Genomic DNA, 23,924 nt, shown 5'->3' on the forward strand with positions numbered 1-23,924 from the left:
AGACTGTAGTGCTGCGATGTCCAACAAAAAAAGCCATGGCAGGCAGCAGAGATGAAGAGCTGGGCATGGCTTCCAGAGCTCAAGACAGATGGCTCAGTGGAGCAGAAGTCTACAGCTCATGGTGGAATACTTTTATATCTCTGGTGGGAGGCTCCAGGCAACTTAACAGAACCCCAAATACAGCAGGATGCTGTAGGAGTATGCTTTATATTCCTGGTTTGGTCATATCTTAAAATTAGTTTCTTTTTTAGATGAGGGGGTACATTCCTTTTCCAGGTGCACCTTCCTTCTTGGGGTGAGACATGAGCTGAATGTCAAAACCAGATTTTCTTGAAAGGAGAATAAGCAGTAATCTTAGCAAACAGAAGAACTTACATAAGGACTGGGTTCATAATTTGCACCTAGCTGCATGCCTGAGACAAAAAATGGATCATATTTTTTGCCAAAATAGCTGAGACCTGTCAGATGGTAGCTTTTCGTCTAAAGAGAGTAGATGCAGCTTGCACCCATGAGCTTACTCCCAGATGAGGAGGAGTGATTATAAATTATGCAGCTGAGAATGGACTATAGAAAATAGGCTGACATTTTTTTATCCATCTTTAAATCCCTGCAGTCTTTTGATCAAGGAATTTTCTTTCAGAGTTGCTTTGTGAGCCCTCTGTGGAATAAAGCTGCACTTTGAGAGACGGAGCTCAGAGTGTTTGACTGAAATAGCATGCATTTTTCATCTGGAGAGAAGGCAGCTGCCCCACAAAACTGGAACTGTATGAGACACAATGTATTCATTTATCCTGCTCTATACCAGGACTCGGTATAGTGCAACAGACTTCAACTGCTCAGGGCCAAAGGAAAAATTGTGTACAACAGTGGTTTCCTGGTTATGTGTAAAAAGAGCCATGGAGGCCATCATGTGCTCGTTGGCCAAGATGGAACCAGCTGGAAGGGGTCTCTGTCTGACAGTGCTGCCACATAAGTAGCGATGAACTGAAGAACTAAGAGTTTACCATATACTAAACTCTCAGGTAACTGAGAGCTGTCCTTGGAAACTTGGCACCCAGGTAGGACAGTTACTGTCAGCGTGTAAGAGCATGAGGGGAAGGGCCAGGGTCCCAGTGCACCCTTCCAGCTGGGAAAGAGTCCTACAAAACGGTAGTTAGAGGCAAGGCAGAGTTATGAAAGATATTGCAACCAACTGCAGAACTACAGCAGGCTGCTAACAGCCCTGACCCAGGGCTGGTGAACCTTTGGAGAGATTGATCAATGAATGAGAAGATAATAAGAATGGGTTAGAAAGGTCCCATGCCATCTAACAGACTGAAGGCCTCAACGGGTGAAAAGGAAGGCGGAGTCACAGGAGGACAAGCAAGACCGATTCACTGCTGGCCATATTTGATGGACATTTTATGGCAGGTAAAACTGAAGCTGGAGAGACTCCCGACTACTGGAGATGCAGTGCAACCTGCGCCAGAGCCTAAAAGGAAAGACGGGGGGCAGAAGTATTGTGAGCTACATCACCTGTAAGGCAACAAAATAATACCGTGGGTAAAATTGCCCACGGGTAACTTGTGTCACCTGCAGCAAGCGTGTTTGGTGTCCTTAGTGTCACCTTGATTTTTGGTTGTGAAATTCGCTAAAGAACAACTGTGCCTTCACTCTGGTGGGCAGCACGGCACAAAAGGGTGCCGTTCCCGGGGTGGCCGAGGCGGCAGCCATCCCTTCTCCCAGAACGTCGGAAAACGGGAGGCACCGACACCGCCCGGGGATGCCTCCCGCGGGCACACAGCAAGGCCACCGGGGGGATCGGCAGCCGGCCCGCCCTCCCGCGGGGGGGTCACTCAGCCCCACGGTTCTGCAAGCGGAGCCCGGAGGGGCGCGGGGTGTGGGAGAAGGGGGGGGGGCCGTCCCGGAGCCTCCGCCCGCCCCGGGGCCGGACCTGGGCGGTGGGGGGCGGCGCGGCGCCGTTTGGCGCCAACAGCCCGTCATGGAGCCGGAGCGGCTCCGGCGCCGTTTGGGCTCGGCGTTCCGGCTTCGCGGGCTCCTGCTGCGGGCGTGAGTAGTGGCGGGGGGGGCACGGCCGATCAGACCGACCCGGGGCAGGCTCGCCCGGGTCAGGCTGGTCGGCCCGGGGACCCGGCTGGGCCCGGCAGCGGCCCCCGGTCCGGACACGCTCCGCCCGTGGGGGGGCCTCATACCTCCCTCACGGCCAGCTCCCGCTTTCGGGGCTCGCCCTAGGGTCTCGCGTTGTGGGGATTTGGTCAGGGACAGGTCCGCGCCCCGCCATTGCCTCCTCGGGGATGCGGTGATGCCTTTCCCTCCTCTTCCTCGCCCCGGCACCGAGGCCTTCAGAGTCTCTCCTCCAAAGCCCTGTTGTTTTGCTTGTCCTGCTGCTGTGGGCCTCTTCCATCCCTCTCCACCTGTGACCCGACCCACTGCAGTGCCCACTGTGGGTTTAGGTAGCACCAAAAGCTGCCCTTGGCCTCCCCTTGGTACCCTCCCTGATGCTGGATGCTAGTGCTGGATGTTTTGTTGGGTTTTTTTTTTTGTCTGCTGCTGTCCCTGACGACTCTGGGATCTCTTTCCCGAGTTGCACTTGCCAGTTCTGTGTTCAGCATCTCTTACTAGAGGAAGAAACGGTATTTTGAAAGGTACCTAATAAGGTGTATTAGTTAGAGATTGCAAGGTCAAGGAAAAGTGATTTCTGCTTGCAGCGCAAGGTGTCATGATTTAGAACAGTGCCTGGGGCTCCGTTGCTCGTATTTTTCCCTTCAAGATCGTGCATTAATATTAGTTCCATTTTGTTTCTGGCGTGGATGGGATGTGATTATTTTGGACAGTGTCCTGGCAATTTCTTTAGTGAGGAGTCCAAGTTCAGAGCTCCCGACTCTCACAGTTAAATGAACTGAGACATTTTGAAGGTCAGGCAGTTAACCAAAATGCCAGTTTTGATTGGCTGACAGATGACATTAATAAGAAAATTGTTATCTTTAACTGTGAGACTGTAGTCTAAGGATGAGGGAAGAAGTGTATTTCTAATTCTCATGTTATTTAGAATTAAAATAATTCCAGTCTCAGAGATACTGATAAACTGGAGCAGGTCCTGCAGGGGGCTGTTAGGGTGGTCCTGGGCTGGAGCTCATGGGATGTAAGGGAAGCAGGAAGGGCTGGGTTTGCTCAGCCTGCAGAAAAGAGGGTAAAGATGGTCCAGCTGCCTAATGGGGACTTAGCGAGAAGGAGCCAGTGCACAGAGAAGGGGTGAGAGGTAGCAAGCACAGATTGCAACAGAAGAAACCCTGCTTGTCCAGTTTTAGTCCCTTCGGTTCAAGAGAGACATTGAAAAAATGGAGAGACTGTATTGGAGGACCACCAAGACGATCCAGCTCTGAGGTCCTGAGTACAGGAAAGACATGGACCTGTTGGAGCAGGTCCAGAGGAGGGCCAGAAAAATGGTCATAGGGATGGAACACTTCTCCTGTGAGGACAGGCTGAGAGAGTTGGGGTTGTTCGGCCTGGAGAAGAGAAGGCTCTGGGGAGATCTTATTGCAGCATTTCAGTACTTAAAGGGGGCTTGTGAGAAAGATTGGGACAGACTTTTTAGTAGGGCCTGTAGCGATAGAACAAGAGGTAATGGTTTTAAACTAAAAGAGGGTAGACTCAGACTAGCTATAAGGAAGAAATTTTTTACGTTGAGAGTGATGAAACACTGGCACAGGTTGCCCAGAGAGGTGGTCGATGCTCCATCCCTGGAAATATTCAAGGTCAGGTTGGACGGGGCTCTGAGCAACCTGGTCTAGTTGAAGATGTCCCTGCTTATGGCAGGGGGGTTGGACGAGATGACCTTTAAAGGTCCCTTCCAACCCAAACTATTGTATGATTCTATGATTGGAGGCTTGGAGAACTTGATGTGGAAAAAATGTGAAGGAGTCGGTTTTATTGAGCCTCAAGAAGGGAAGACTCAAGAGGATCTAATCCCAGTCTTCCTAAAAGGTGGTTATAGAGAAGACAGAGGTACTTTCTTCTCAAGGATGTACAGTGACAGGGCAAGAGGCAACGGGCACAAACTTAAAATAAAATCTTCACTGTAAGAACAATTTAACTTTGGAGTAGGTTGACTAGAGAAGCGGTGGAATCTCCCTCGCTGGAAATACTCAAGACTTGGCTCAATGGGGCCCTTGATGGCATCATCTAAGTCCCTGCTTTCAGTAGACACTTGGACCAGATGGTCTCCAGAGGTCTCTTCTAATGTGGACTTTTCTATATTCCTATGAAAAAGTTGTTCACAAGGAGAGTAGGTAAGCACCAGGACAGGGCTGAGAGAGGTTATGAGATCTCCATTCTTGGAGATGTTCAGAATTTGACTGAACAGCCCTGTGAGCCATGTGACTGGCCTGTGCTATTAGAGCAGAAAGCTGGACCAGGAGACCTTAGAGGTCCCTTCTGACATAAGTCTTTCTATGATTGTATGAAGATGAGGTTCTCTGTACCTCCTTCTTATCCTCAATGTTTTCAATCCTGATGATTTTTTTTACTTTGACTTAAACTAGCGAAGTATTATGCAGTACTAATTATTTCTACTTTTTTAATCACAAGCCGTTTAGTGATTATGTTCACATCTGCCAAAATTGGCATAGTTTGTGTAAACTGTATTCAATATTAATTGCTTTTTGAGTTGACTTTCTTCATTGGTATTAGGGATGCTCTAAAGTATCTTACTGAAGCTCTTCAGTCCATCAATGAAGTAGAACTTGACGATGTAATTGAAAATGTCATTGATGCCGTCGAAAAACAGCCTTGTAAGTAAACAATTTATTTTCTCAAGCTTGCTAAGTTTATTTTGTGCTTATAATGTTATTTTGACAAAGAATTACTGGCAGCGTATACACTAAGGTGTCATTCTAGTCTACTGCGTTGTTCAAGATAAATGTATTTGTTGACATTTTGGTTTTTTAAATACTGAAGTTTGTAATGTCAGCAAAAGATAGTATAATTTTGCCATTTAAAAAGTTGGCAGCCTGGTACCTCCTGACTTTTCCAAGAGTAGTGAAATTTTTCAATGCCAGTTACTAAAAGCACCTAGCAGAGTTTGTATGGACATCTTTGCATCTGAAACTGTAATTTTAAATATTGAAATAAACCAAAGAAATAATGAGAAATTAATTCATTTGTTATTCAGTAGACCAGGTCCAGAAAAGGGTTAGGGTTGTTGACAGCTATAATCTGAGGAGCCTAGTGGTGAGTGCAAGAAGGAAACAGTTGCATTCCTTCGTTCAGAGATCACTGCCCTCGCATCCAAGTGGAATGGGAGATGCCAGTGCACCAGTATAATGGTCCAGCATATTAACTTAAACCAACTGTGGATGGAGTTAACCGTCACCTGGATGTTCTTTGAAGCAGCAAGGCAGATGGTGATGTTCTGTTATGCCAACCTGATCTCATGATAGTAACGCTGGGCAGAAGGTGCTGATAACAGCTGGGGCACTGTAGCACTGGAGAAGCTCTACCAGCTTGGCACGTGAAAGTATGTCAAATTCTATAAATGACTAAGTCCAAAAGTGCAATCCAGAAAACTCCTGGAAAATCCCATAAAAACATGAGACACTCAAAGAGCTGAGCTTTTGCCGGTAAAGTTCTCATGACCCATTTGGTTCTGAGCATGCCTAAAAATGCATCATCTTGGCAGGAGTATTTTGTCTGGGGACTGCTTCCTGCTTAATTGGGACAGTATGTCCTGAGGTACACAGATCCAGTATCTCTGCTCCTGAGTGCCAAGAAAAGCATGGGGTAGTAGCTCAAAATATACCTCACACAGTCTGACAGCACGAAACATAGGAGTTGTAGCACCTTTAGTTAAAGAACGTGACTGACAGAGGTGGCACTGATGCCTGACATATATGTGTGTTTACTGATCAGAGCTCATGAGAACTAGGAAACTTGGGCTCACTTCCACTTTTTGGCTGAGGAGATTCAAATCCATATAAATGTAATCTAAAATAAATACTAGGCCTTAGGTGAGTTCAGGAAACCTTCCCAGCCTATCCTATTTAATCATAATTAAATGAAGAGTGGGCACCTGCTTGTTCTATAGTTTTGCTAGAGCACAGACTACAGAAGTTACGACTATATTCTTACACTAGTCATGGAATAACATATCATAGCTGATCAAACAGGGAGTAAAAGCAGTTTGAAGAACAGGCCCTGATCTAGCATAAAGCCTGCTGATAGAAATTAATGCATCCACATTTTTGAACAAATTTGAGTCTGTACAGGAAGCTCTAGGGCCAGTGTAGTCAGTACCCTCACCAACACTGGTCTTTGTCCAGGGCGTGATCTTGTGCTATGAATTCCCATATTGTCCAGCTAATGCCTGTGAGTTGTTTGAGGTTAGGGGTAGAGATGCAATAGACATGCTGGTCTCTCTTGTGATTTCTGCTAGCTCCCTTAGTGCCCCTTTTGCTCTGCTATTCATCACTGTCTTACAGGAATTGTGATTTTAAGTCCCATTTCCTGATTAGGGAACTCAAGGGCAGGTTTTCATGTACTGGTTTCTGTTCCAGGAGCCCAGCAGTTAGGCTTGGCAATGCTGACCAAGGCCTTTTGTGAATCTACATTGATTGGTCTTCCCTTCAAATTCAGCAAAACATTAGCGTTTAGAAATATTTTTAAATTTCAGTTATCAGTTTAAATCCATGAAGACAACAATGTGCCTATCTCCAAAATTGTGTTAAACTGTTTGAATACTTATTTATGACAGCAATCTGTGTGATAATGTTCTGGAACAAAATTAACCTCCAGAATGTGAAAGCTCAGATCTAGCGCATTTGTAGTATATTTGGCAGCTTTGCATAAACTATAATTGTCTTGTTCTCCATGTTTAGTGAATTAATGGTGGGCAAAGTATGTGTGTGGGTTATTTTTTCGCTAGAGATGTATCCTTCTGGTAAGAATATTAAGTGATCCATTTGTAAAAAGAAAACAGTGTGTGTCATTAGCTTACTGAAAATATGCTTATTTGCGTGATATATTCCTCTGAGAAGACTGAACCATTTTTTGTAAAATATTTGAGACCTACTTACTTACTTTCTTACTACTTTCCATAGGCTGCAGTTTTAATCCTTTGAAATTTTCTTTTCAGTGTCATCTAATATGATCGAACAATCCACAGTGGAAGCAGCTGTCCAAGAATGTAGCCAGGCATCAGATGAAACTATGTACGGTAACATTATTATTTTATTTGAGGTTTATGGGAGTTTGTATGCATTCCCTTATTTCTTCTTGGGAAAGTAAATGTCAGGCATTTTCTGCAGTGCTACACATGGAGTAATTGCTTTGTGTGTTTGTCTTTCTGGTACTGTCTTTGAAGGTTAGTAATGTTCCTTCTTAGAAAATTTGTTCTCATGGATAGGCCTCCAGGGGATTCTAAATATAATGCTGACATTCTGGAATTAAAATGCTATGGTTATGTGTTACATGTGATGCAGGTTGAATATTAACCAATAAAATAAACCAACAGTTACAATGCAGACAGAACTTGTTATTTCTGTTCGTGTCTTTATTTCCTTTTCTCTAGATCAAAATTATCTAAGGTTATTTTTGTGCCTTTCATAAGATACTTCTTTTCTGAAAGCACTTAGAAAAGTTTTCCTCCATGGTGCTTGTTTCTGCTGTTTTTGTATAGCAGGGCTGCTTTTTGGAAACCGTGATTGATTTTCACTCTTTGATAACAAAGTGGAGTGCAATTACTTGAGTTTCTGAGAACTTTTATTTGTGATTGTGATGAATGTGTTTCCTTTAGTGTTTCTGTTGTGTATTGACATTGTAATGCAAAGCATGAAAAGAAATGGTTTGCTAGGCATGTCAATTAGATACTGTGATCCCACAGTTTCTCAATATGAAGCAAATTTATTTTTTACTTTTCTCCTTGTTGTTGGAACCTTTATGATGCAGATGGTTTGAGTGTGACTTTTCTTTGTGTCACTTTATATACTTGTTGTCTTCACTCCAGAAGTGAAGAGAAATCTGTATGCACAGATTCTCAGTGCAGAGTGTGAAGGGAAAAGCTCTACAGATCACAGGGCCAGCCAGTACAACTCTCTTGAATTATGGTGCAGAAAGCTTGAAGGCAAAGTTTTGTAATAAATGCACTCTGGAGCCTAAGACATCAGTGTCTGATAGGCAATGATGGTTGTCCTGTGCTTGTAAGCCTTATTGAAGGTTCATGGGATAATTTTATCCACTCTGATGAATTTGATCCACTTACAGTACGAGGGAAATGAGAGGTATCAGAGAAGAGAGCCGAACCAGTGAATATAATGGGATCAACTCGATTAATGGTCTAAAGAGTTGTGCATGTCCATTGTTTAAACCTATTCACATTAACCAGGCCAAGGCTGTTCTGTTGTCAAAAAAGATAGCAAAGGATGGTAAGGGAAGGCGATGTATCCCTCTCTCATTTCTAAATGCACTTCTGAAGAGTTTCCTTTTTTGAATTAGAAGATGTAGTACTATCCAATAAGTAGAGTGATGCGGGAGAAATGGTGATAACACAGGGTGACAGTGAACAAAACAAATGTAATTTTATTCAACATGTTTTGTTACTGTTTGCTTCATCCACTTCAGATAATGTTGTAAATGTATTCTTATTTCAGAGAAAATGTTTTTAACATTATTGGAGCCTTTGATATTCCACGTTATATTTATAATTCAGAAAGGAAGAAGTTTCTACCGTAAGTCTTGCATATTTTAAGTTTCAACTATTTCTTGTTTTAGGAAAAAAGCCTCTATTTCTTTATGGTTAAAAGTCTGTTTTCTAATCTTTCCCTCTTGAGTCTGCTCATCTCAAGCCTGAGTGAGAAAGTGAGACAATTTGGTTTCTTAGTCTCTAAAGAGCTAGTCAGACTGTGATAAATGCTGGCTCGTAAATAAATGTGCCATTGGGTTTTTCCTAGTCCAGCAGGATGAAGCTGAAATGGCGACCTGTATCTCCTGCGGCAGTGTACTCTGTGCTGCCTATCATGGTACTGGCTCTGAAACTTCGTTGTTTATCAGATAGTAAAATGTCCAAACACGTTTATGCCATCTAATGAATAAAAGAGACAGTAAGGCTAAGGGCATACATCACTAAATGTAGTTTGGTTTTTTTCTTTCCACATTTGGCTGTTTAATGTTTTTAAAATAAATGTGGTCTGTCACCTGTATTTATTTCTTAGACTGTAGCTTGCAACTCCCTGAAGACCTGGGGGATTTCTAAGGAGAGCTAGGAAAGCTAAGAAAGAAAAATTAGGAGCAACTGGTGATTCTGGAGGTTGGAGAAAGGAATTGGAAGAATTGGTTGTAAATATTTTGCTAGCTAAAGAATTTACCTTTAATAGCAAGCAGCTCAGACTGATGAGCCAAAAAGAAGCTGTGTTTTTAAAAAGCTTGAAGTGATGTTAGCTGAGGAATGGGTAGTGGTGTTCATTGTGAGGGGTTGCAGCGCCCTTCATGCAATTTGCAATTCACATTCTAGCCGTGGTCCATGATTCAGCCAGTCCAGCAAAAGCAATCTGTGTGTTTGCAGTAATAGTTTTATTCCAGTGCCACTTTCTAGCTTTCCAGGCTATGGGAAGCAGAGAACTCCATGAAGACAATCTGCTAACCAAGAGGAAGAAAATAGTTTTGTTTGTGGCCACTTAAAAGACATAACTGCTTTTTTAAAATCTGATTTCTGCAGAGTCCTGTTCAGGTGGAAAGATAAATCTCAAGGCCTGTGAGTTAGAGGGAAGTTAAATTGATGTAGCCTTCAAAATACAGAAACACAGGATCCCTAGCAGAAATCTTCCTCATTGAGTAAATAAATTAGGGAGTAGTGTTATAGCTTTTGCAACACCCTACAACTTTTAGATCAATAAGTCATTTTTGTGTGTGGAGTGTACCTTTTTTAATCTTGGTTGTGTTAAACTTCTTGCAGACTATCAATGACCAACTTTCCTGTACCAAATTTATTTGGAACGGCCAGAGATAAAGCAGAGTTGTTTCGTGAACGCTACTCCATCTTACAACAGGTCAGAAAAAGTATTGCTTTGTTTAACAAAATACACAAACAAAATGCTGTTTTTTATATTTTTACATGTACAACAGTGCTTTGTGTTGAGGTGCTTTTGTGAGCCACAGTTTAAATCTGAGTAAGAACAGGGTCTGTACTAAGGTTTATGAGTCTTCTAACTGTCACCATACAGCATGATGGATTCATGTTTTTTTGCATTTTAGCATCATGTCATAAGAGGGGATTGTGTATTTTTACATGTGTCGTGCTCTTCTCCCTCCTGTAGTCTGGCTCTGTGCTACGTTTGATTAGCACGTCATCGTATGTAGTGCTTGTTGAGATAGTGCAAACCTGAAGCCCTGGGAAGCTCTCATTCAGGGTCCCCTTGAAGCATAGAAGTTCGCTTCTGGTTTAGTTCATTTTTTCATCGTCCAGTTTAAAAAATGTCCAGTGAGAGTCAGCCAACCTTTGTCATCTCTTGGTGGCACATGCATCTTGTCTTGTGTTGTGAGCAACTTCAGAACAGGATTCCCCAACATGACTTGCTCTGCACCACTGTGACAGTAACTGCAGGTACTGACAGCAGCTGTAGGTAGTGGCTCTGGACCAGGCTGTGCACACAGCCAGAAAGAGTCAGCCCCTCAGCACTTGCTGTCTGATTATCCCTCAGAACAGGGTCACAACCCTGTTCTCTCTTTTCTTCCACTCACCCCACAAGCTGGGATCCAACCCCATGTCACCTGCCTGCTTACTCACTGCTGCACTCTGCCCTGCCTCTGTTGTGCAGCCCAGTGGGAGCAGTGATGGGATGGGGAGTGAGGTGCTGATCAGATGACTTGGCAGTTGTTTTTCAGGTGTCTGCACTAACTGCAGTGGGCTGATCCGCAGCACAGATCCTGCTCAGAGCTGGCAAGTACTGCGCAGACCTAACTGCCTGTGCGCAGCCCTGCCTCGAAGTGTGAGCAAAGTGCCTGGACACAGGCAGACAGTGAGCACAGCTTTTTGTTCGTGCTGCCCTGTAGGCAGCAGGGAGGCACACGTCTGAACTGCGTGAACTGCTCGTAATTTGGATTGTGTGGTAGTTGCATGCACAGGGTCAGACACCCCAGAGCAGCAACAACTCTGTCTACCAGGCAATTTGCTGCCACTTAAGAGTATGTGTGCTGCAATTTCAGAATCTCTGGCCTGGAAGACCAGTTAACCGTTAACTGAAGAAGCTTTAGTTCATACAAACAGTGATCAGGATCAGTGAAACCTGCTGGAATTGGCACACTCACACAAAACAGTTGGTTTCTGCAAACAGCAGCTGGAGGTTTCCATAGGGTATATATCCTGAAGCCTCTTTTCTCTAGAATGTATTGTGCTATTGCACCTCTTTGCCTGATGGTTTCACATAGACTCTCTGTTGTACAGGTTTTGCGTTTGGTTGTTGTATGTATTCCTTTCTGACCTCCAGAAAAGTGAAGGTTCAGGTCACTAAGTGGGTGAGGGCTGCTGATAGGAATTACTGTGTGTGTTACATGGGCTTGTAGCAATGGGTTTGTTCTAAGGGGAGGCTTTCAGACTTCATGAAAAACAGTGAAAGAAGTGAAAATTTCTAAAATGCATTCTTGTCATGCTCTCTGCATTTTATGTGTTATTGTAGCTTGCTCCTGTTATTAAAAAAAAAAAAAAAAGCAAGCTTACTTTTAAGAGGCCCTGCTTTGAAGAGAAACCTGCTCTTTTTCCACATAGTAGCATTTAATACAGTTTACTTTCCCTTGCTCTCTCACCCCTTCCTTCCAGCTAGTCAGCAATAACTTCTTTTAGAAGCATTACAGATGCTTTGATGTTACTTTTTTGGACTTAGTTTTATTGTCCAGTATTATTGATCATCTGTTTCTTAGAATCAAATTCTTGTCAAAAGAACTGATTATGCTCAACAAATTAAATGTTGCTAAATAAAATAGAATAAGAGAACTTTAAAAAGTATTTTGTACAGTGGTTGTAATGAAGTGGCTTTTTGACAGTGCTCATTTATTTTTAAACTGGATTACTTCAATTTTGGTTTCTGCAGAGGACTCATAGACATGAGTTGTTTACTCCTTCAGCAGTTGTTGCTCATCCTGATGACGGTAGGAGCAAATTCCAGGTAAAAAAATCTTTTTTTTTTCTTCCAAAGGGAACTGCGCTTGTGTTACACTTTAATGCGGTAGTAGTTCTCCAGTGACATCTTAGTTTTACGTCCAATATGGGTAATCAATGGAAATGAGTTATTTTTGATCATTTTTAGCCTCTGTGTCAGAAATGCAGTTATTTGGCTTAGATCAGCATGATGACCAAACCACTGAAAAGCAGCTATGAAGTGCAAGAGAAACGTGGCTTCCTGAGGTGGAAGGGCATTAGCTGTTCAGCTTATTACACTTTGCTTCCCTCTGCTTGGGGACATCTTCCCTGCTTCTTTCTTTCATAAGCACTAAATTCGCAAACATGCAATTGAGTAAGGTCATAACTTTAGTCTGTTCTGTTCCTGTCTCAGCTTTCTCATATTAAGTGCTCTCGCTATATTATATAGTTTTTAAAAAAGATGACCGTGTATGTGGGTGTCACTGGGTACCAAATAACAGCTTTTGCTTTGCTCAACTTCCCTGCTTCTCTCTGTTCAGAGCATGCCATCATGTAGAAAAAAGCAACTGACCGTAGCTGAGTCGAGCCTGCATCTCCATCCAGGCTTTATAGGCATCTTTCTCCCTTGACTGCTTCCTATCCTCCCTGTCAGCAGTGGCAAATGCATTGCTTATGCTGGTGTCGTAGGAGGATTGTCTCTCTTAACTGCAGCTTGACAGACCAAAAAAAGTTTGTCCAGAAATCGCAGACAGCATGGTACACAATGTCACCTGTATTACTCTGGAGCGTTCTCTGTCATCCATTTAAGGTTCTTCCATAAAAGTAATTAGTGTTACTGTATGGGTGCAGGCTGGCCCTGTGGTTCAGATTGGATCCTGCTGAGGATCTAATTACTACAATTTACATTCTTGGGCAAGAGCAGAAATTGTCACTTGCTCTTTTCAGTTGTAATCCAGTTGTAAGCAAAATAATTACAATAAATGTTTACTTGCTAAGCAGTTCTTTATGCTAGCAGCCATTATTGGAAATCTTTTCCTAAACTGTGCTACATTTGACATTCAGAAATGTGTCCCTGTTTTTTCTAATGAGCCTGTATTCTCTCATATCTCATTTGGGTATTTATGTAAAAAATTGTGCCATGTGGTGCTTTGTCTTGCTTGCTTAAGAATAGGTGCATGGAGAGTTTGATTTAATTCTTATTTGATTCTTTGCCTTTGCTTCCAGCTTAGAACAATAGAAACTCTGTTGGGCAATACAGCTAAAGTGGGAGAAGTGATTGTGCTTGGGATGATAACTCAGCTTAAGGAGGTAGGTTGCTTTTTATTGTGTAGCATCTAGGTCAACATTCATTCAGTGTTATAATATATTAGAAAATGAGAAAACTTAAATATCTCACCACTTTATCTTGTCATATAAATCAGTGGCAGAACTCCCATCAATGTCAGTGGTGCAAGATCCATTCCCTACAAAGAGACTTTTCCACAAGCAGTCAGTGCTAGTGTGTGAGGGAAAATGTCTTTGTCTTCTTGCTGCAGAATTTTGTAATGCTTTATGTCAGCAACCAGAACCAGTTCCATTTTGTAGGCATGCCCCTTCTTGAAATGCTGGAGCTTCCAATGACTGTGTTTGGACTTGCCATTGCATTGGACTGTGATTGTAGGGGAGGGGTGCGCCAGCAATCTAAACTGAAGCAGCTCAAAGGGAAGATGCTAAGATACACTTAATATAAACTACATTGTTTTCCATTCTGCCAGTGTGTTCTAAGTTTACAATATTAAAACTTGCTAAATTATTTCTAAATGCTGACTAATAGATGCTTCTGATTGAAGTGTTTGTGTGTTTGGGTATATTTTGCTTTATTAATTAATCCTATTTTTTAGGGGAAGTTTTTCCTAGAAGACCCTACAGGAGTCATCCAGCTAGACCTTAGTAAAGCTATATCCTTTTTCTGTGATGTAAGAGTTAAGGAAATTTCCTATAGAACTGGAGGATTTTAAATTGAATAATATAGCAATGCTGGCCATTAAAAATTACGTATTGAGAATTGCAGCTTTGTCTTTTTCCTTCTTTTCAAATTACTTGGTTGCTGCAGCTCAGTGCCCTTTCACAGAGACTGTTAGGACAAGGTTAGTATTCATCCTGGTGGAAGCAGAGCGTATTCCTGTTTGCGGGCTGTTTATGAACTTACCTGCTCACACTGCCAGGTGATTGCCTGGCTCTGAAGGCAGCCTATGAACTTTCAGTAGTGTCCAAATGTATTACACCAGTTAGAAAGCAAACTTTGGCTAAAGAACTAGTTTAAAAGTCCTGATCTAAGAAAAATATATTTCTTAACCTTTTTGCACCAGTTCCACAGTGGTTTATATACTGAATCATGCTTTGTTTTGGCAGAAGGTAAAGCAAACTCTTTTTCTTAGCTTGTAATAAGTTATTCTGTTAATGGCTGTTGCTGCAGTTACATGTCTGCCAGATGTGGCTGAACAGGCAAGTCTCATGTTGATGAGGCTTGGCCACATGATGAGTTTGTGACTGAGATTTTTTGCCATAAGCCTTTCCTGTTACCTCATGGGCTCTAGAGGCAGAGAACAGAGCTCTGCGAAATTTGTGGTTTTAAGTGAAGTTGGTGGCATGTGAGCATCTGTAGCAGCTTTGAGGATTGGCCTTAGTTAGCCTGGCTCCAACATGCTTGAAGGAGATATGACTAGACTAGGAAGACAGACTAGAATAACCAAACAGTATGATTTAACAATCTGAAAATGTGGCTTTCTGTTGGCAAAGCTTTGGTCCTTCAGAGGCTTTAATGAGTGTTCTTATTAAGATGATGTAAGGGCTTGCAGTTTTGGAGCCTTGTTTTAGCAAAATAATGGACATTGCTGTTTGTAGAGTATTAGTCTGCAATACATAATCCCAGTCTCTTTTCTAATAATGTGTTTTATGTTTAAAATTTATGAAATAAACAGAAGTTAGGAGCACAAATGATAGGCTAAGACCCTAATACTTCCTCTAACAGGTGGGACAGTTCTCGAGAACAGGTGCAATTTGATGGAGACTTTTCTGAGGCAGGGCCAGCAAAAATGATTCCTGTTCCCCTACATTCTTACTTGGTTGGGTTGAGAAAGTTTTTATGTGGCTGTGCAGCAAATCCATTCAAAGAAGTGTCTGGGGTAAAAAAAGAGTTGGTTTCTTGCTCAGCCTGTTTTTCAGCCAGATAGTTCCCTGGTCTGGTTCACCACTAAACAGCACAGGGACTGGTGCTATCACAAGAGAGGGATTGATGGAGGCTGGAACTAGCTGTGCAGCACAGCTGCCAACCATCTGACTAATGTCTAGGACGTGATGTTGTTAGAAAAACTAAAGGTTATTTTGTTGTTCAAAAATCTCTTAGGTTGGTATGAAGATGAAATTTTTCATGTGAATGCTTTTGGATTTCCGCCTACTGAGCCTTCTGCTACCACTAGGTATAAAACTGACTTTCGGCAGCCTCACTCCATATTTTGTTAGAGGTTTCTAAGTAAGCGCATTGTTATTTTAGAACTTCTGTGACATTAAAGTATGCTATTTTTCCTCCTCCACAAATGCTTCAAAATAAATACAATTTTAAGGAAGCAATTCTGGGACTTGCTGGTCTACTTGGACCAGTACTAAAGCCTGTAGTGTTAGCAGAAAAACCTTTCCAAAGGCCATTGGGTTCTGCATATTAACAGCAATTGGGATCTAAGCCCTCCTCAATTGCAAAACTAGATTAACTATTACATGGGAGTAAGAAATTCCTTGTTGCTCAAAGAATGGATGTGGGAAAGAACCCAGGATAAATATTACTCTGAGATGATCTGCTAGGTTATGGCAAGGCAGCACCCCTGCTTTATGTCTAGGTGGCTGCCATTTCTCTTCCTTGGTTTCTCCATGAAGTACTAAATTATTATTGATCCCATCTGAGGTACCTATCATAATAATAATAATTAAAATGTTTTAAGTGAGTCATAATCAAAACTACTAATGATTTTGGGAAAAAACAGAACTAACTTGAATATTTTAATGATGTAGAGCCTTCTATGGGAATGTAAACTTCTTTGGAGGGCCTTCTTCAGCTTCAGTAAAGGCTTCTGCAAAACTAAAGGAGCTGGAGGATGAAAATGAAGATGCCATGTTTGTATTCCTTTCTGATGTATGGCTGGACCAAGCGGAAGTTCTGGAAAAGCTTCACACGATGTTTTCGGGTAGGTGAGAACTGCTTTAACTCTGAGCCTTGTTTTAGAGAATTTTTACCATTTTCGTTAGCCCTTAGCAGCCTTGATGGATGGAGCTGACGAGTGCAGCAAGGCAGTCTGATGCCTAGCTGGTCCTTGGTTCCCAGCTGTGGCTGTGTCCCCAGCTTGATATGGGCTGGGAATTCTGACCCCATGGTGAGCTAATTCAGGGAATACCTCAGCAGAAGGCTAATTGCCTTTGTTGGAGAATTAGTTTTATCCTGGTTTAGCTTTGTGAACTCTTCATCATGTGGTTGCTCATGTGAGCATCCCTGACGGTCAGAGGAAGCTAGACAGTGTACAGCTGACAGCAAGACAGTGGGTTGTGTGCCTTTTTTTCAAAAGTATACTTTTAAGTGAAAACGTCAGGTAACAATTTTCAAGAGTTCTGTTATTACTGTATTGTGTGTTTTTGATGAACTTCCATTTTGAGAAAGCTAGAATAAGCCCAACTGTTGCATTTTTTGGTGGGATCTCACTGAAACCCAGACCAAAGCCAGTGAAGTCTCACTCTAATTTTGGTGATAGCCATTTGCATTTCATGGTTGCTATTATATTTATTTTGGATCTTTCTCTAACAGTTTTTAAAATTGGATTGTATTATATTTTTGCAAGCTGACACTTTTCATAAATCACTTAGTACTAACACTGTTTGGACAGTAGCCATTTTATGTGCTGTGACAAGAATGTTTCCCTTGCTTGTGAAAGTTCTTCCTAGGCTTAGTTTAAATAAAACTTCTTACTTCACTGGAGATCAGCAGTCCCTCAAATGCTTTCTGGTTCTACCAATGAAAAAATGTCAGTTACTCTTAAAATATGAACTGTTTCTTCCACGCGTCATTACATTAGTAATGTTGACAACATTTGGATAGCAAGCATCTGCGAGATCTGTGAATTGCTTCTTTGTATTCCAGAGCAGTTTTGGAACAGCTTGTCCTGTCTGTCTTGGGTAGAATGGAAGTGTGAGAAGGTGGCTGCTTTAAAAATAAGCAACATAAAATTAAGGGTGGGAAACTGCTACTCACCTAAAGAAAATTAGACGCAAATTGCCACACTCATCCAGAAGCTACGAAACCAGTTCCCTATCTTGATCAAAGTTGGCAAGATCCTGAAGCAAACTGAACTTGACCTAAGACTGCATATGCTGAAGTAATAAAAGGACTTTGGTCAGTGAGTTTAATATACTGAACTCAACTGGCAAAGATATATACATTGCATTTACTATTTTGAGACTTTTTTTAATAGGCAAGTAATAAGCTTCATAATTATAAACTAAAAATAATAGCTGAGTGGAGTAGGAAGGAAAAAACATCGATGAGCCATTTCTCTGGTATAAACAATTCTGTCCTATTTACCAACTGGATTGAAAAATAGTGGAGTAAATCCAAGTCTGGTACTGCATGTTAGGGAAATAGAGAGTAACCTGGAACGTGAGAGGAATGCCTGAGTAGATGTTTTTATTTTTATTTTAGGGATGGGAATCAGGTTTCTTTTTTCACTCTTTGCTATAAAGCATGTGTTTCTGTGTGATTAGTGATATTGTGAGGATTCATCAGATTCTTAAAATGCTCAGGCAATTCCTGTTACTGTTGCTTTATAATGCCAAAGAGCAAATTAAATGTTGGTAGAGCCCTTGGAATTGGAATAATGCATGAAGGTTTATAGTAATCCATTGGTACCTACTCACTATTTTTCTCTTTAAGGAAAGAGTGCATTTTAAAATTTTATTATTTATTATAATTGTACTTTGTGTAATTATATGACTGGGGCAGTAGTTAGTTGGATACACATGAACAGTGGTGTTGGAACTGGGCCTGTAAATAACAGAGGGCTTCCTTGAAGTGACGTGTGTACATTGCCATCATCCTTTGTAAGTTAACAAAAGCCTGTATCAAGAAAATAGTTCAGGTGTATTAATAGCAGCAGAGCTTGAAGTGCTGTTTTGGTTTCTGACTTTCATGGAATGGAGGGGGGACTGAATGCTGAAAGATACTGAAGTGAATGGATATACTCACAGATAACTCTCTTTTCCCAGGTTATTCCTCTGCACCTCCAACCTGCTTTTTCTTTTGTGGAAACTTTTCATCTGCACCATATGGAAAAAATCAAATTCAGTCACTGAAAGGTAGGGAAGTTTTTGTATACAGTCAGACATGTACATTAAATTAAAATGATGATGGCAAAACAAATTACGAGAGCAGGAAAGAAACCCTTATTTTCTAAGTGACGCATTTTTTTAATGTATTGAACTATAGGGGTGATTCATATAATGTGTGTTTATTGTCTAACCAGGTGTTGTATCATGGATTTTTTTTTTCGTGACTCTAGGTTCTTTGAAGGCTCTTGCAGATATTATATGTGAATATCCCAGCATTCATAAAAGGTACCCAGCAAAGTGCTATGAAAAGGGACATTTGTTTATTTTGTGAAACCTTTGCTTTAATTACTTTAAGAAGCTAACAGATACCATGTTTTCTCATTATTGTGAGCCAGCTGTGATCAGATAGCAAGCTGGTCTTGTAACAGGCCTGTAAGTTTGTTTTGGGAGCAGTGTAAGGTTTTGATTTTATCTAAAATAGCTTGATCGTGGAAGCTGCTATTGAGGGAGCAAAGGTGAAACTGCCTCTCCCTGGAACGTTTTTCACATGGATTAAAGATGGCCTGTGATTCCCCGAAAGTGCTATTTGGGTGAGCCCTTTTCTCCCGCAATTCCCTTGAAATCAGCAGGGTTCTGCCCAAGCAGTGCTGCTTTATAAACTGACGTTGAAGTTTTGATGCTGGTACGAGCACCTACAGGCCTTCTGTACCAGCCCTGGCAAAAGTAATCTGAAACACTGACTGCTGCCTACATGGAGGCATCTCATTTCTATCTTTTCCATTCTTGCATACACAGTTCTCCACGGCCACTAGTTTTGAGAACTAACCAAAGCAATGCAATCCTGCAAAAAAATCTTTTATTTATCCCTTCTGTGTCCCTGCTCTGCAGGAGCCCCATTCCAGGCCTGGAGAACTAAATCTCTTCTACATAGATTTGAATATACAAAGAAAAGTAAAATGGCCAGGCAGCCAGGCTTATTCTTTCTGGCTTCTGATCTTTGAATTTGTAACAGTAGCACCTAAGTAGACCTTGTTTCTAGAATGGGCCCCAAAAGCAGGAATGGCCACAGCCTGCGGCTCTTGAGCTCTGTGGGAGATGTAAGCAAGCGTATCTCCTGTACTGATCCTGTGTCCCAGTGGGGCTTTCTTGGTGTGCTGCTGCTGGATTGTCTGGGGTCCCTTTATTGGATCCTGGAGCCCATTACCACTGGGTCCTGAGCCAGGCTGCACACCTGGTCTGTCTCCCTTCCCACAGTCAGTCCCCCTTGCACGGTGAACAGCTTTTAAGGTTTCCTCCACTTTAGTGAGGAATGAATATGTATCTTACACCTTAGCTGTGATTTATGTGGTTCTTAAGGTCATAAAGAGCTGTCATCTTGGCCCCAGAACAGGTTATTTGCATGCATCTGTGGAGTAATGGCTGTATGTAACCGATGTTTAGAAACTTCAAGGATCATTTTGTTTAAAAGTGATACGTTGAACTTTTTACAGTAGTCGATTTGTGTTTGTTCCTGGCCCTGAAGACCCTGGTCCCGGTTCTATTTTACCGAGGTCAGTTTGCTTTCCTTTCTCAAATTTTGGAATTTTGAATTAAATAGTTAAAGAAGGTAAGAGTCTGGGTTAATACATCTGTTGCTATTTATTTTAGGCCTCCCCTGGCTGAAAATATTACTCAGGAATTCAGACAGCTGGTGCCATTTTCAGTTTTCACCACAAATCCTTGCAGGTAACACTGTAACTTACTGCCATTTTTCATGGGTTTGTTTTTTTTTTTTTCTGAATGACTAATTTATGTGCAGATGTAATTTTCAAAAATTACAAATTTTGAAAAAATTTGTCTTAAATTTTTCAAATTATTAGAATTCCTCACTTGCATTAATTGTAACTAGCTTTAAATACATTAATACATTAATAAATTAGTGATGAAAGGAAGTAGTGCTAAAAGTTTGATAGGGAGTATCAAAAGCATCATGTTTTTTCTGAATCTGGAGAGAATGAAGGGAAGATGGGAAAGTATTATTTTAATTGGAATGTGCTTTTTCATTTTGCTGTATTAGAGGGAGGTCAACTTTATAATGCAACTCCCTACCTTTTAGTTTCATCTCAATTTATTTAATTTTATTAATGTTTTCCATTTAGGATTCAATATTGCACCCAAGAAATAATTATCTTTCGTGAAGATTTGGTAAACAAAATGTGCAGAAACTGTGTCCGCTTCCCTAGCAGCAACATGGACATTCCCAACCATGTGAGTGAGTTGTGTTCAGCACTTCTTGCTAAGATCTCCTTGACTTCTTTTTTAATCAGCAGGTCTGCATTTAGGGCGCTCTGATCCGCATTCTCACAACGTCTTGCAAGAGTAACCAAGAGGGATTGTAAGAAGGATCTACATGTTTAGTATTATTACCTTCATTTCCATCTTGACAGTAAGATAACTGAAACGGTGATACTGATTGATGGCATTGAGTCATCCTGACTGTCCCACTGCAGGTGCCCTTGAACGCAGAACTTCATAGCAGCTGACTCTTGGTGTATGTGCACCAGCAATGAATGTCGTACTAAGAAACATTGATTCCTAAAGGCAAAGTTTAATACAAATTACTTTTTTTTTTAAGATGTGATCAATTAACCAGTGACATTTGCAGTAAAGCAGCATGTCACTTTTCCAAAAGGTCATCTGCTTCTTCTGCCTTCTCACTTTGACGTCTTAATCCTGCTTTTGATACATTGCCACAGCACTCTGAGTTATGATTCTAGTTAATGAATGCACAGCAGGAGTTGATGGGACTTACTGATATAATTGAATGAGAATGATCCAGGCAGTACTGGCTCATTGCAGTGATGGATGGAGACTGTTTCTATTTATTTTATAGGGTTTTGTTTGTTTGTTTGATTCAGAAACTTATTTTAGCTCCTTTTTCCTTTGTTCCATCATGACAGTGCTCAGTTTCTTTGTGAACACAGGGAAGCTATTGCGGACGCTGATGCACCTTGTTTTTGGTGTGCACATTTGCATACATATGTATGTTGCAAGCCATCACTTCCCTGTACTCATACAGGGCTTTCTCATGCTTGGAAAGGAAGGAATCATGAAAGAAATGTAGAATTATGTATTGCAACGCTTTCTGCAGATAAGTGTATTGGGTTGCTTTTGCCTACTTCAGTTTTTCTCTGGCTTTTCTGCCCGAGATTAGTTTTTCAATTCAGCCATCAGTGTAAAAAGATGAATGAGACAGGGAGATTTTGCTACTAACATTAGATTGAATTAATAGTGACTTTAGGCCTTGTACAGTATTAGTGGAATAACTGGGCCTATGCTTGGTACATCATTTTCTTTCAACAACAGACCCTTTCACCAAGCTGCTGTAGTGATTTTGGCCCTTTGGGAAAAATGGAGCCTAATGGCAGCTACATGATTGATTAGAGATAATAAAAGCTTTCAAGGGGCTTGAGGAGAGAGTTTCAGGAACCAAAATATCCTGGCTGGAATTTGCCAGATGAAAAAGGGAATTTCAGGGGGCAGCTGGTGTCTGGAGCAGGGCAACTCCCAGAACAGCCAAAGGAATTGAAATCATTTGAGAATCAAATTATTTTCTCAGTTCAGGGAAGAGACTGTGTTTAAGTGTGGGTCTTGTCGTTAACCGGTACTGTGAGGGAAGCCATGAGGAAAAAACCCAAAAACCCACAAAATGAAAGTTATGGTAGCGTTTATACTTCCTGGGTTGGAGGAACGGGTAAGCAGATTCTCTCTATTGGAGAGTCTGATGGATGAAATAGTTTTGACATCTTCAAATATTGGCTGATATGCTTTAGAAAGGACTTTGTGTATTAAAAAGAAAACACAACAAACAGAACAGCAGCTGACTTGTAGGGGAGTTGCTGCTTTATTCTAGACATCGTTAGTAATCAGAGGGAGTGAGATACACAAAAAACATGTCCATATTCAAAGCTTCTTTATTAACAGGGCGATAGCATTGGTAGGAATGAATTTGACTTGTAGACAATGGTTCAAACTATTTATGTTTATCTTGCAGTTTGTAAAGACTATATTATCACAAGGACATCTGACGCCACTTCCGCTGTATGTTAGCCCAGTGTACTGGGCCTATGACTACTCCCTGAGGGTATATCCTCTGCCAGATATGCTCATCATTGCAGATAAATACGACCCATTCACCGTCACCAACACTGACTGTCTTTGCATAAATCCTGTAAGATTTCCTTATGCTTTACCAAAATAAGAAGGGGGTGCAGTCACATTCAAGTGTGTCTCTTACTATTAGTACGGTATTTTGCTTACACAAGTGTGGTGTATACATTTTTCTTTACAGGGTTCATTTCCTAGAAGTGGATTTTCGTTCAAGGTATTCTACCCCTCCAACAAGACAGTTGAAGACAGGTAAATATATTCACTTTCTCATTTAAAAGAAACTATCTTTTTATTTGCTGACTTTCTGATTATCAGGAGGAACACAGATCAATTATATAAACAGAGTGAATGTTCTAGCAGTTTAACGTAGACTTACGCTTCATACTTGGGCAGTGTAAGAAATGCCTAGAACTAAAATAATAAATTTAGAAATTACAGTGAAAATAACAATGATGAGAAGCATGATCCAAAAGTTACAGGACAGATATGATCCTCAGTAACTGAGACCCAGTTGGGAAACAGATTCATTCATGCTTGTTACATAGGTTAATTACACTTAGGAACAATTCTTTGTTCATTTTGTGATCATCATCAAGCCCAGAAGCCACTTTCATACTTTGATTTCATGTATTTAAAATCTGTACTTATTCATTCCAACTGTGGTCTTCCAATGACTGGAAAAAAGGCCAGCTGCAACACCAAAAAGTATTAAAAAGTATCAAAGGTCTTACAACTGAGATGAAAATTCGCCTGTTTGAAATAATGATGGGGTAGCCCAATGGCAAAAGTGGATACTTACCTTGTCTGATTCAGTTTCATGCCTTGTTGCAGAAGCTGTGTTTTTCTCAAATGGGAGTGTATAACAGCCCCCACCCTCCCAAGGGAATTGATAATAGATCAACCCATGTAATCTTTACTTGAATATAGAAAATATCATACCATGAGATGCTTTCGGTCTTCAAATAGTTTAAAACATTATCAGATCTTTCGTAGATCAAGAAATATAATAGTATTGTGAACTATCTTTTTAAAAAAAACTAAATACTGTTTTTGTTTGGTATTTTCAGCAAGCTTCAGGGTCTCTGAATTTCTGCGAGACTGCAAAAAGGGAGCGAGCCTCTGTAAAGCGAACTGTAGCGCTCATTTGAGATGGAGTGATTTTTATGATGTATTACAGACTGTTTATAATAAATGTCAAAGACAAACATAGTGTGTTTTGTACACAAACTCTTACAGGAAGATACTGGTGTTAGTTTAGATAAAATTTATAGTCACAGTGAAGATAAATGGCAAAGCATAATAAAGG

General features: G+C 41.1%; 1 protein-coding gene across 2 annotated transcripts; it reads left to right on the forward strand.

The window, feature by feature from the left end:
- Positions 1–1,923: 1,923 nt before the first annotated feature.
- On the forward strand, positions 1,924–23,914 carry POLE2 (DNA polymerase epsilon 2, accessory subunit). 2 transcript variants are annotated; one of them, XM_049829039.1, is made up of 19 exons: positions 1,924–2,049; positions 4,690–4,790; positions 7,130–7,205; positions 8,643–8,720; positions 9,944–10,037; positions 12,075–12,149; positions 13,349–13,432; positions 14,005–14,061; positions 14,470–14,518; positions 15,510–15,582; positions 16,169–16,341; positions 18,407–18,496; positions 18,700–18,754; positions 19,960–20,019; positions 20,117–20,194; positions 20,608–20,716; positions 22,503–22,679; positions 22,800–22,867; positions 23,686–23,914. In XM_049829039.1, the coding sequence occupies exons 1-19, from the start codon at positions 1,982–1,984 to the stop codon at positions 23,702–23,704; spliced, it is 1,584 nt and encodes a 527-aa protein (XP_049684996.1). In that variant the 5' UTR covers positions 1,924–1,981; the 3' UTR covers positions 23,705–23,914. The 2 variants fall into 2 exon arrangements, with proteins under 2 accessions (XP_049684996.1, XP_049684995.1); XM_049829038.1 differs by lacking the exon at positions 23,686–23,914 and having other exon boundaries at positions 22,503–22,705; positions 22,746–23,196.
- The last annotated feature ends 10 nt before the right edge of the window (positions 23,915–23,924 follow it).

This window comes from Accipiter gentilis, chromosome 25, assembly GCF_929443795.1.
Source record: "Accipiter gentilis chromosome 25, bAccGen1.1, whole genome shotgun sequence".
NCBI classification, from domain to species: Eukaryota; Metazoa; Chordata; class Aves; order Accipitriformes; family Accipitridae; genus Astur; species Astur gentilis.